At 46.5% G+C, this 13896-nt stretch overlaps 1 protein-coding gene across 3 annotated transcripts in view; it reads left to right on the top strand.

Moving 5' to 3' along the window:
* Positions 1 to 822: 822 nt before the first annotated feature.
* OSCP1 (organic solute carrier partner 1) overlaps positions 823 to 13896 on the top strand; it is a 26891-nt gene continuing 13817 nt past the window's right edge. Inside the window, exons 1-4 of one of the 3 annotated variants that reach the window (XM_042951629.1) lie at positions 947 to 1034; positions 8751 to 8816; positions 9676 to 9816; positions 10884 to 11038. In XM_042951629.1, the coding sequence (XP_042807563.1) occupies positions 10907 to 11038 (132 nt within the window). In that variant the 5' untranslated portion in view covers positions 947 to 1034; positions 8751 to 8816; positions 9676 to 9816; positions 10884 to 10906. Of the gene's footprint in view, positions 1035 to 8750; positions 8817 to 9675; positions 9817 to 10883; positions 11039 to 13896 lie in introns of all 3 variants that reach the window. The other 2 variants (XM_042951630.1, XM_042951631.1) reach the window with 2 other exon arrangements.

The following is a 13896-nucleotide window of genomic DNA, read 5'->3' as shown; positions in this document are numbered from 1 at the left end:
ATACTAATGCAGGCAGAAAAAGAAACGAAGAGATAAGTGTGGAAAAGATTTTGGGGGTAAAAGCAGAAGTGGTGACTGATAATAGGACCCAAGGAGACCAGAATTGTTAGCCAAGGCTCAGATTTCAAGTCTGAGTGGCTGGAGGGAAAGAGGATTCGTAGGTTTTAGAAGTATTGAAATTTACAGAAATGGTTGCTCATCAAAGTAAAAACGTACAGCAGAAAACAAGAAGGTGATGCTGGAGCTCATGACGTGAGTGAAGTGTGGGGTCGCTGCTCTCCAAGCAGACAACTGCTCGACAGTGTGAAAGGAGGGAGCTTCAGAGAAACCCCAGCACGCTTGCTCGCGGGGCGGCCAGGCGTGAACAGGCCTGGTTTGCTTCACGGAGCACGAAACCCAGGTGGGACTTCACTCCAAGTCTCTTTTAGGACGGAAACGCAAGTTAAGGCCTTCTGGCCCTTCACCCATCCAAAAGATTACTGAGGGCTTTCGGGGCATTTTGCACGATCTCAGGGATTCCTCTCTGCAACCTTGTGTGGCGGGTGACCCCTCCACGTATAGGGAAGGCCAGCCTCGCAGAACTCGGAAAGGGCGGGGCCGGGATTCCACCCCAGGTCCCGCTGCCCACTCCGAAGTTCTGCTCGGGCTTTCCGCGTCCTCCGGCAGGGGGCAGCCCAGCCACCCCAGCTGGAGACGAAAGCAGCGCTCGAACCGCGAGTCCCAATCCACCACGGAGGCGGCAGCCGGCGGCCCAATAAGCGTCCGCCTCGGGCGCCTCCCAACAAGCGGCCCGCTGATTGGCTTCCTCGGCCACCCGCCGCGTTACCCTGGCAACCAAGCGAAGCGACGCGGCGGCTGTGAGTCTAGGCCTCCCGCCACCCAACCCCGGGGCTCGTCGCCTGCCCCGCTGGTATCTGGCACCATGTCGGTGCGGACGCTACCGCTGCTCTTCTTGAACTTGGGCGGGGAGATGCTTTACATCCTGGACCAGCGGCTGCGGGCCCAGAACATCCCGGGAGACAAGGCCCGCAAAGGTGAGAGGCGCCCGGCCCGCGCAGCCGGCCCCACGCCCCGCAGCCCGGCCCCCTCCCCGCCGCCCCGGCGCTCACAGCTGGACCCCGTCCCCCCAGCCAGGCCCCCCTGCAGACTGACCAACACCGCTGCACCCCGCGCTCCTATAGCCAGCCCCATAACGCCACAGCCCCGTCTAGTCAGAGCCCCTCAGGAGTCAAATTCTCCAAAAAAAAATTTTCGCAGCAGAAGGACTAAATACCCGCGCTAAGGTATATTATTAGGGGACCTGACACCCTCACCTCCAATTTCCTTCCCCCCTCCCTCAAATTGGAGAGATGATCTCCCAATCTCTCTTGACAAATGATCCCTCCCAAATGTAGGAGTCCCAGCCGCCCACCACCTGGCGACAAACTCCTTGCCAGTCCAAGAATCCTCTACTCCAACGAGGTGTGGATTCTCCTGTCCTCTGTGTAGTAGCCTCCTTCATGAACTGGAGGCAAGTCTTGCTCATTTCAGAAGCTATTTCTAGAAAGATGGGGTTCTGGAAAAACAGATAAATAAGAAAACACAAGTGACTTTTAAGTTATTCTCTTTACAATTACTGGAAGAGAAGGCAGTTCTGGAGATAATTATATGAGAGTTTCTAAAATGCAAACGCTGTCACCCATACACCCATATACCCCATATATATACCCATATACACCACGTCTAATTTCCAGAGAAATGACCACCCAGAACTCTCTGCCACCCTTATCCTCTCCCTCTTTTCCTTCCTCTCAACCAACATCCGCTTTCACCAAGTTTCCTGGGATTAAGTATGAAAGAAATCTGTATTTCAAGGTAGAGAAAGAAGAGTTGATATAAAGGTAACTGACATGACCCAAGATTAAAAATTTATTCTCTCCATGTGATGCTAAGTGAAATAAGCCATACAGAGAAAGACAGATACCATATGGTTTCACTCTTATGTGGATCCTGAGAAACATAACAGAAACCCATGGGGGAGGGGAAGGAAAAAAAAAAAAAAGAGGTTAGAGTGGGAGAGAGCCAAAGCATTAGAGACTGTTAAAAACTGAGAACAAACTGAGGGTTGATGGGGGGTGGGAGGGAGGGCAGGGTGGGAGGGAGGGCAGGGTGGGTGATGGGTATTGAGGAGGGCACCTTTTGGGATGAGCACTGGGTGTTGTATGGAAACCAATTTGACAGTAAATTTCATATATTAAAAAATAAAATAAAATAAAAAAAAAAATTTATTCTCTCCAACAGTCTGTATGCTCAACTGATGTTAAACATGCATATTCGGACGTTAAGCATACATATTCAGATATTCACTGTTGTGCCTGTGCGATTGAGTCCAAGTCTATGCACAAAGAGATAAAAAGAGTTCCCTGCAGCATACCCCCTCCATTCATTCTGCACACTGCCGCCTGTGAGCTTTCTAAAATGCAAATCTGTCCATACTCCCCGCTACTTAAAACCCTTTGTCAGCTTTCCACTGTTGTTTGGATGGAGACCAAGTCTTCGGCAGGATGATTCAGGGCCCTCGCTGACATGATCTCTCTCCACCTCTGCAGTCCTACCTTCCACCACTGCCTGCCTTCTACTGTGTATCTTAATCATAGGTCTACATTTAAAGCATGTGCATTCAGATTTCCATGCTAGTAATCCCCATTCTACCCCAAACCTGCCATTTCTGTGCTAATAGTTCCCCTTCCATCCTGCATTTTCAGCTTAAGAATCATCTCCTTCAGGAAGATGGGGAAAGGGTCTGAGAATCCTCCCATAGCACTCCATGCATGCCTCTCCCTACCTTGTCACTGGCCATGTTATACTGAAACAGTCTTTGGGTGTCTCCCCCCCACGTGAGGGTTTTATTCAGCTTTGTACTCTAGCACCTAGCGTAATGCCTAGGCCAGAATAAATTGGTGTTGAGTCAGTGTTTGTTGAACTGATGATCTAAATTGGCTGTTTTATATGATGTTGCCATTTCTTCCTCAAGAGGCTTCTGTCTTCCTTGGCCCATATGTTCTGTGATTTCACTGCGCCTGATGGCACTAGTGAGCTGACAGGTAGTCCTTGCCCTGGCTGCCTGCATCTCAGAAGACAGTGTAAATTAGCAATTAAGAGCACACTCACTGCAGTCATACAACTGGGTTCCAACTGTAGCTCTGCCATTTAACCAGCTGTGTGATTTTGGAGTGTAACCTCAATGAGACCGTTTCTTTTTCCATAAAATGGGAATCATACATACTTACAGCAAAGTTGTAAGAATTGAATGAGATCTTGTATTCAGCATATTTTGCACAATGAGTAGCAGGTGCTGGCTTTCAAGAGGGGGGGGTCAGGACAAGACCCTCTGAATGCGAAGGGACCGGTTTCCTTTGTCTTCAAGAGCTATAGTCCTTCTGGGTTTGCTGAGCGCAGCTCTAGGGAGTTTCGGCCATCGTTAGCAATTCACATCCACTCGCTGGTTCCTTCCTTCCACAGTTTGGGTGAGTGTCAGACATCCTGTGAGATGCTGGGTGGAGCCTGATCCAGCCGTTCTGTGTATTCACAGAATTCAGGGCTTTGGATCAGTCTCATCCAGCAACTGATTCTAAAACGGGGCGGGCGGGGGGGTGGGGGGAGCTGACATATCTTCCTAACAACAACAATAAACATTTACTAAGCACTTACCGTGTACCAAGGACCTCTCTGAAGACCTTAATCCCCACAGCTATACTATCCTTTAGGTAATACTATCCCCTTTTTACAGTTGGAGAAGCTAATTTGCCCAGGGTTACATAGCCAGTAGGAGGAAGAGTAAAGGATTTGAACCCAGGTCATCAGGCTCCAGAGCTCACACTCTCAATGAATATGTCCTCAACTGCTGCACTATACTTCCATACGTGGGGGGACTGTATCAGAATCATTGGGAGGGGGGATGGGAGGTGGAGAAGAGAGGGAGAGCTTTGAAAAACGTATCCAACATACCCCACTGATTTTAGGAAAGGAATGACAGAGGGTAGCTGGCTCATGGGGACTTGTAGAAGACAGTGACAAAACAGGGTAGAGGGCTCAGGATTCACAAAGCTGAGAAACACCCTTGTGTCCCCCCCATTGAGAGTTGGCGTAGCTGCAGGAGCCACTGTGGCAATTACTGGCGCACAGAGGCCTATAAAACACCAGACACGGTAAACAAGTCCTCGTTGATGCCGTGAATGGAAATCATATTTCTTCTAGGTGTTTTCAGTATCTTACACGACTAATTGGTCTCCTGGAGGCCATCCCGCTCCCACAAGGCCAGCGCACATATTGCAGTTTTTCGCCACAATGCAGCCTCTAGTTTAGCATTCAACAGAAAGGAAGTGCCGTCTCTGTGGGGCAACTTTTGAGTGTTGCATATGAATGTCCCACGTTTTAAGCAACAGCAAGAATAATAAAAGCTGCCTTTGCCTCCTGTCCTCTCAAAAATACTCCTAAATAAGACCCTATTACATTTTGTTTACATTCCTCATTTTACAGAAGGGGAAACTGAGACATAGAGCCAGGAAGTGATTTTTCCAGGGCAAGCAGATCACAGCGTAGTACTTACTGAGCAACCAAATGGTGGTGAGATTCTGTTTTTATTTTTCTAGTTCCAATTTAGCAGGCAGCTCTGGATAATCTTGAGCCTTCCCCCCATTCAAAATACTAAAGTGGAATTGTTGCAACCAAGTCATCAGGAAAAATAACAGAAAGTCAGGACATGGTTTTTACCTTCCTGAGGTCCTCAGGAGGACAGGGACGTGGGGCGCACAGCACTAGAGCGACCTCTGCTGGAGCTGAGTGTCATTGCCTGCAGGAGTGCCCGTACCCAGGACCCGATTTTGCCAGCAGCAGGGAGCCACTGTCTCTTAGAGTACCGGGCCCCTTGCAGCACCACCCCTCTGCCCACGAACGCATCAGGCAAGACCGCCTGTAAAATAAATGCCACGAAAAGACAGAGGATGTGGACATTATGCCAAAGAAACCAGTATCTGCTCCAAGAAGGCCAGGTTCTTGGTGCTGCTCCCCCAGTATTTTCTCTCCAAAAGCCTGTGACTTGTGGGGAAAAAGATGGTGAATTTTCCCAGAGGAGTCTAACCTTGCAGTGGGAACCTTTTGCCACCAGTTAAGGCATGGCACGGGCTGTGCTTTCAAACTGATTTCTTAGGTGCTGTTGGTGATGTATGTTGAAGGCGCATGGATGCTCGATTATAACTTCAGAAATCACCTCTGAAACAACCTATTTTGCAAATGTTTCCAAAAGAGACCATTAATTACAAAATGTGTTTAAAATGTGGATGCAATAAATAAATAAATAAATAAATAAATAAATAAGAATGTGGATGCACGTAGAACCCTGCTTAGAGGGCGTGGTATTGGAGTTCAACATTGAAATCTGCCCCCAGAAAATTAAGGAAAGAAAAAAGCCACATTTCATCCTTTATGGGTAGTGTCCAAAGTTGTGCGGTACAGAAAGCAGAGCCAGAAGAGAAGCCAGCTAAGTGTTTGATGCGTGTTATCTGCTTCATCCCCACAGCAACCCTGTGATGTAGGTGCCATTCCGATCCCCATTTTACAGATGAAGAAACTGAGGTTCAATAAATTGCTTGAAGTTACATAGCTAGCAAATGGTAGAGCCGGATCTCAACCTATAAAGGGTCTTGATTCTCACGGATTTCTCCAGCCAAGTACCTTTCTCCTCATTTGGTTTCCTCTTGGCATGTCCCCACCCGCTTTTGTCCTCAGGGGCTTTCTTTTACAGTGGTCCCCTCATTATTGCCCTCTTTTTACATGGGAGTCATGCATCTATATGTAAAAAGTAAATCAGAAACAAATGGACATTTTTTCCTTTTGGTTCACCTTTTAAGTTTTCTATTTGGAGCAGTTCCATCTGTACTCTGGAAAGGGAAATCTTAATCAAAAAAAATCAGGTTGTAGAAAAAGAAAATCCTCTCTCTACCTACTCTGGGGAGTCTTCCTCATGAAAGTTAGTGTTTGTAAAAGCCTTTGAATAGTGTGTATTCTCACAGCATCAGAAAATGACTCCTCAGGCCTTTCAAGATCAACCCCAAGGTAGCTAGTTTCTCCTGGGTTTCCTCTCCCACGAGGCCCTCCTCTAAAAGACATAGCCTCTCCAGGGCTCTTTTGGAACTCGTTATTTACCTATCGTCCTTTCCAAAGTCTCAAATGGAAGGCAGGGTATCCGCATTAGACGTCACTGCCCACCTGCAAACTAAAGTTTCATAGGCCACAACGTCGGAATTGGTGTTTTTAAAGCCTCCTTGAAAAAAATGTTATTGCTTCATGAACTGGTGTTTTCTTTTTATATGCTTCATGTAGATGAATGGACAGAGGTGGACAGAAAACGAGGTATGCTATCTCTGGGCTGCATGCGTTCAGTCTGCATCCACAGGCTCACTCGGTCCTGTATCGTTGGGCTTCCTGTGGGACCACTCTAAATACTCCTAAGGGAAAACACAGGCGTGAGTTTCTCTTTAGCCAAGACGTTGGTTGTATGGTGGAATCTCTTATTTAAATGCAGCACGTAAGATGAAAACCAAGCAAACTTTGGCCAAAAGGACCATATGGCGCCCTAGGTATTTGTCTCTTCTCATCAGTGCCAAGTTTGACAGGGACCACCAAGACAGCAGCTACACATCTGGGGAGACTGTCCTATCCGGTAGTCCTTAAAACCATTACGTGACAGTATCGTGCAGCCAAAGAATTGCGCTTCGACACCGGTGCTCCTCCCCGAGCCGTTCTCCTTAGCACACAGAGATCTCTACTGAGCAACGGAGAAAAATGGGAGCCTGTGGGCTGCAGCATGCATGCACCAGGACCTAATCGTGCCAAATCTTCAGTTTCCCCTTCACCTACAACCAGCAGCAAACCTGAAAATTTGGCCAGTTCCCCAGAATAAAACCTTAGCCTTCCCCACCTTTAAATGTCACAAGTACCTTCCATCACTTGACATTTGGGTGCGGTTTATGCACGCCATCGGCCATCGTCCTCAAGATTTTAAATGCTCTCACCATACCAAGTATGCCGAGGAGATGACATACGTAATATGTAAGAGCACAGACGGTAAAATCAAACACCCATCCTAATTTCGCTTCCACCACCAGCTATGTGACCTTGGACTTTAACCTAAGATTCAGTGGTCCTCCTTGATAGAATAAGGAGAGTAATTCAGTGTTGTCTTGGGGTTTAAATGAGATAATGCACGGAAAGTTCTAAGCCCAGTGCCTGGAACATAGTAAGGTTTCAAAAATGGTAACCACCTGGAAGTAGCAGCTTCTCCCTTTTAGGCTCGGTTCCAAATTGCATATTCCCCATAACAATTAAATGTAGAGCAGAGGTAGTTGGTAAAAACCCAGTTGCCTTCAGGGGTGCGTGGGTGGCTCAGTCGGTTAAGCATCTGACTTTGGCTCAGGTCATGATCTCACTGTTCGTGGGTTCAAGCCCCGTGTCAGGCCCTGTGCTGACGGCTCAGAGCCTGGAGCCTGCTTCAGATCCTGCGTCTCCCTCTTTCTGCTCCTCCCCTGCTTGTACTCTGTCTCTCAAAAATAGACAAACATTTAAAAAATTTTTAAAAACCCAGTTGCTTTCATCAAGAGAATTATTTCATCTAGGTCAGGATCCAAGAAAAACACACCTAAAGTCCTCGATACACTTTTATTGCATTTTACCATTTCTCTTGAGCGATTTTTGGCCCACCTCTTGACACATGGTGGAATTTCAGGTGAGACGTGAATTATGAAGGCTGTGAGTATACATAATTGAATCACTGGAATTTATTTTAACTTAGGCATTTAAAAAAAATTTTTTAATGTTTATTTATTTTTGAGACAGAGAGAGACAGAGCATGAACGGGGCAGGGTCAGAGAGAGGGAGACACAGAATCTGAAACAGGCTCCAGGCTCTGAGCTGTCAGCACAGAGCCCGACGCGGGGCTCGAACTCACAGACCGCGAGATCATGACCTGAGCCGAAGTCAGCCACTTAACCGACTGAGCCACCCAGGCACCCCAACTTAGGCATTTTTAAATAACAAGCAGAACCTGACCTCATAGTCAGAACCCAGGACAAGCAGCCCGATATGTTAAGAACTCAGCTACTAACCCTCTCTGATGCACCTGTTAAAAATTACTTCCTTCCCTGCCCTTAGTCCCTGCAGGCTGTCGCCTAGCTCCTAGCACATTCCTGCCTCGTGAAATTAGGCAGAGCTCATGTGAGTGCAGAAAGCTAACACCAAGACAGACCGACAGGTCTGCTTAAAATCGTTTCTTGGGTTTAACTTCAGTACAGCATGGACTGCTTCTCTAGGGAAGGACAGCCTTCCGTTCCTCGTGCCCTGGCGTTTATCTCGAGTCCGGTACAGATTTAGGCCCGCCTCAACCAAGTGCTGGGTAAAGCGCATCGTGAGCTGTAAGCCTGTTAATTTGTGCCCCCATACTCTTTCCAAAGACTTAAATTTGAGAGGCGAGAGCCCTGGGTGCCAGAGCCCAATCATAAAACTGTCATTTCTTCTTTGGGGTCATTTGTGTTCACCGCTCTGCCCACAGAGACAGGGTGTGCTGTACTCCTAATGACAGGTAAACTTTCTGGTTGTTCTGGTACAAGGAGCCATGGTGATACGTGGCCTATTCACTTCCCAGAGGGAAAGGTTTCACTTTGCTTTTTACTTTGCCAGAGTGAGTAACACTCACCCTGCCATTTTCTTTCTTTTAGAACTGATGTATTTGGGTCTAAGCTGCTAGGGACTCAAAGACTCTAGAGAAACGACCCAGCACCCAGGTAAATGGCAGCTTTTGTAAACACTGACACAACCAGAGCTGATGTGATTCTTCAACTGGAATTCTTCCTCTTTGGCACTCCTCCTTGCCCTACATAAATCTGGAAAATTCTTCAAATTCTTTCTTTTGAGGGCTTATATGTGGCTTTGCATTTGTACCTATTCCCTTGCAAATTCTGCACTTGATCTAGGCTACAGTAAGAACAGGGTTAGGAAACCCAGTTCCTTGCAGGCCCTTGCTTGTTTTGGCCAAAGACAAAAGACCATTCATGAAGCAAACCCAGAAGAGTTCATATGTCCCCAAACTGTCCACACTGGGGAAATGTTAGTGCACATTAGGGGAATGCTGCAATGGGTTCAAATTGTCAGAGGTGACGCCTACCCTATATTGGTAATGGAGTTCTTCCTCACAAAGAAGATAGAGCCTAGAGTGAAGTCCTAAGTCAAGTGTGAGTTCAACACTTCTGCAAGGAGCCACAGTCATTTAGTTCTTTTCTGTTAAAAAAGGTGGGGAGGGGGCTTCTGCTCTTTCTCCGTAGCCCTTCCATGTAAGATTTAAAAACAGCCTGGGGGTGCCTGGGTGGCTCAGTCGGTTAAGCGTCTGACTTTGGCTCAGGTCATGATCTCATGGTTCCTAAGTCCAAGGCCCGCATCAGGCTCTCTGCTGTCAGCGCAGAGCCTGCTTCAAATCCTCTGTCTCCCTCTCTCTCTCTGCTCCTCTCCCCTGCTCACACATTCTCTCTTAAAAATAAATAAATAAACATTAAAAAAAAAGATTTAGACACAACTAGCCCCCAGCTCCCCTTTCCCCCAAAAATGTTCTTCGAGATGCCTTTTTTTTAAGATTTTACTTTTTTTAAGGAATCTCTACACCCAATGTGGGCTCAGACTGACAACCCCAAGATCAAGAGTCGCACACTCCACCAACTGAGCCAGCCAGGCGCCCAGATGCTTTTTAGTGCTGGCCTGAGCGCTCAGGGTACTTCTATCCATGACTTAAAGGTATGACCTGACCATACTACCTTGCCTTCAGTCTCTAAAATTCATGGTCACAACCAATCACCTGGTGCCACCTTTGTGTGGCAAGAGAAAGGGGCATTTGTATCCTTCGGTGATAATCACTCATGTTTAGTCATTGATTTTGTATCATTATTCTAAATAATCAGTTTTCTTGCAAGTTTTAATTGCTATGAATGTATATTCTCAGTATTCATATACTCTCACCCTGAGGTCAGCATATATCTGGCTTAATTAAGAATAATCTGTGTTCATACATACCTGGTCCTATTTCTTATACCAGATGGTTTTCCTAGCCCTCAACTAATGTTATTTGAGCAGCACAAAATAGTTAATTGAATGAGTGAATGAACGACTAGAATTATAGACACTTTGGTTTGCACATGCCTTAGGACTTTTATTCTCACCAGATGGAAACTTTCCATTTGAACAACACTGAGACATATCACCACAGTGTAATATCAATATTATAGATCAAATGTAGAAATCAAGGCATTCTAAAATGGTGCATGAAGTACATGTCTTGTAGAAACACTAGAAATCTCTAACCAGTGGGTAGACTTGTCTATTTTCATAAAGTATTTTTTCTTTAAACAGAGTCAATTACCATTATTGGTCCCATTTTTATGAAATTTAATTTTAAGTAAAAACGTTACAGATTAGCTAAACAGACAAAAAGAGCAATACTGCCTCTCATTTCAAGGAAGAGATCGAAAATGTTCATAGGAATCTTTTTTAAAGAAAGAAGAAACATTTCCCCCATCAAGTGAGATAATACATGTATAAAAGTGGCTTATAGCCCCTAAAGCATGATACATTTATACATTGTCACATTTATGTTTGCTCTGGGACAGGCTCATAAGGCACTCTGGACCCCGCTTTCTATTGGGACACCTGTGTGGTTTATCCCAAGGGAGCACATCTCACCAGCACATCAGCATCCCCAGCTCCGCTTAGACCGGCCCCTGCATCCCATTCATACACAGAGACCATTTCCCGAATACAGCTTCCTCCAGTACCTCGCTCAGCTGTATCCTCTCTTGTCTCTACAGTTCTGCACGACATCATCTCAACCATGTTCAATCGAAAGTTTATGGAGGAATTGTTCAAACCCCAAGAGCTCTACTCCAAGAAGGCCCTGAGGACCGTCTACGACCGCCTGGCTCACGCCTCCATTATGAGACTGAACCAGGCCAGCATGGATAAGGTGAGAGCAGACAGCTGCCTCTGTCCCCTTGGTTGTACCTCTTGCACCCTTTGTGGATGAGCACAGACTGGGTCAAATGAGATGATGTATGCAATGGTGCCTTGCCAAAAAGAAAAAAAAAAAAAGGCACTCACAAGTATCAGGTGTTGGTATTGAGTTTTGGAGTTAGAAAAGACCTCAAGTCATCCATCCCAACCCCTCTGATGTTCGTGTCCTTCCACCTGCCCAGAGAGGGCTGGCATCCGTGCCCATATTTGGGAACACTAGGAACACACCTAGGAACCTCAACCGAACACAGGTGCCCCACCCTAAACACTAATTCTGCTTCATTCTTAACAAATCTAAGCTTTGTGATGAGGAAACCAGACATTTTTAAAAGCAAATTCGAGACTGCTCAGTCTTTACTTAGAACATGAACAGGGGCGCCTGGGTGGCTCAGTCGGTTGAGCGTCCGACTTCAGCTCAGGTCACGATCTCACGGTCCGTGAGTTCGAGCCCCGCGTCGGGCTCTGGACTGATGGCTCAGAGCCTGGAGCCTGTTTCCAATTCTGTGTCTCCCTCTCTCTCTGCCCCTCCCCCATTCATGCTCTGTCTCTCTCTGTCCCAAAAATAAATAAATGTTAAAAAAAAAAAAATTAAAAAAAAAAAAAAAGAACATGAACATATCTATTCCTTTGGGGAACAAATTGTTGGGGCACTCTGATTTTTAAAATGATAATTTCAAATAAATAAATGGCAGAGAACAGACAAATCTCCTATTCAGAAGAATCTCCTGTTCAGAGCATGCTCTGCCATCAAGAAAGGAGAGCATAACCCCGTGCTCCCTGTGTGGGGGCTGCACTCAGTGACTTCCTTCCAAAGAGGCCAGTACAGAAGGGGAGGGGGACAGCTAACTTTCAGTGGAGAAGTGACAAACATTACCTCCGCCGGGACGATCAAGGTCCACGTCAACAGTGATGTCATGTCGGTAGTATGTACCCCGATGGGATGTGATGAGGATGGCACTCGACCCCCCCGAACACTCACAACCCCGGTCTAATCGTGAGAAGAACGTCAGATGACATTTGGAGGTCACGTTACAAAGTACCTAACCAGTACTCAAAGCTCGCAAGGCCACCAAAACCAAGCAAAGTTAGAGAAACTGTCACAGCCAAGAGAGGCCTAAGGGACCTGATGACTAAATGTAACATGGGGTCCTGGAACAGAAACAGGACGTTAGGGGAAACTAATGAAATCTGAATGAAATATGGGCTTCAGTTATTTTTAATAATAGCAATAACAATAATAATTTTTAAATAATTTATTTTTTAGTGTCTCCGTTATGTGAAGGTTTTAAAATCCTGAGGACTGACAGTGAGCGCTGAGTGTGCAAAATCAGTGCTCACTTAATGCTGGAAGCTGGGAACCTTGGGGAGACAGACTGGCTTTAACTGTGCCCTTACCCCCTCTCACTTACTTCTGGAAAGTTACTTGATCTCCCTGGGCCTCCGGTTTCTCATCTATAACATGGGGATAATAATAGCTTGTTCGTATCAGTTCAAGGAGGATTCAATGAGAAAACATAGCACACCTAGGCTTGGCACGTAATAGATGTTCAATCAGTGTTAATCATCTTCTCCGCTCTGCTCACTCTTCTGCCTTTAAGAAGGTCTACGTTTTCGTAGAGAAAGCACACAGAATTTGGAATCAAAAAACCTAGATTCTTGGGGTACCTGGGGGGCTCAGTGGGTTAAGCATCCAACCCTTGATTTCAGCTTGGGTCACGATCTCAGAATTCGTGGGATCGAGCCCTGCGTCAGGCTCTGCGCTGACAGCAAGGAGCCTGCTTGGGATTCTCCCTCTCTCTCTGCCCCTCCCCCACTCACATGTATGCACACTCCCTCAAGAGTAAATAAATAAAAAAAAATTTTTAACCTGGATTCAAGTATCTAGCTCTACCAGTTACAAGCTATGAGACTCAATTTACTGAATAATCTGAATTTTCATTTCTTCATCTTATACCTGTTTTTATCCTTGATTCCTTGCGTGGTGTCCTATCCACAGCAGGTGCTTCATGTCTGGCAATGACGGCAGAGAGTCTCAAATCTATATCTTTAGTATTTTATGTTCACACACACACACACACACACACACACCAGGGTGCTCCTCTTGCCGTAGGATCTGACCATCCTGAGTTCAAATATCGCCCTGCCACTTACTACCAGCTATGTAAAATCAGGCAAGTCTCTTCGTTTTTAAACTTGGGCTAACCTCTCCATCATAGAGTCCGTGTGAAGAGTAAACAGGACCAAACTAAGTGATGTATGTGATCGTGCTCAGCACCACACTAGATCGTCAGAGCGTATAGTCTCCACCCTGCCTCGAACGTGCCGGTAGCTTCTCTCCCAGACTGCTTCCTTCTGCCCCGCATCCCCCAGACTGCCCTGCCACCGTCAGCATTGGCCTTCTCCTGAGCACTAGATGGAAAACGCATTTCAGACAGCCCTTATCTTCGTCCCCAAACCTAGTCAGGCAGTCGCCACATGGGACGCTTTTCCTTTGAAGAGTCACGTGTGCTTCCTTGCCCTGCCTTTTCCATGCCCACCGTCTTTATACCAGGCCTTACATCTGGATTACTCCAGCAAAGTTTCTTTCATTCTTTTTTTTTTTTAAGTTTTTATTTATTTAATTTGAGAGAGAGAGAGAAACTGGGAGCAGCGGAGAGGCAGAGAGAGAGGGAGAATCGTAAGCAGGCTCCGCACCATCAGCACAGAGCCGGATGCCGGGCTTGAACCCATGAACCACAAGTTCGTGACCTGAGCCGGAAGCCCGACGCCGGATGTGACAGACCGAGCCCAGTTTCTTTCATTCTTGTAGTC

Source organism: Panthera leo, chromosome C1 (genome assembly GCF_018350215.1).
Source record: "Panthera leo isolate Ple1 chromosome C1, P.leo_Ple1_pat1.1, whole genome shotgun sequence".
Classification (NCBI taxonomy): domain Eukaryota; kingdom Metazoa; phylum Chordata; class Mammalia; order Carnivora; family Felidae; genus Panthera; species Panthera leo.
This window is presented reverse-complemented; position numbering and strand designations above follow the sequence as displayed.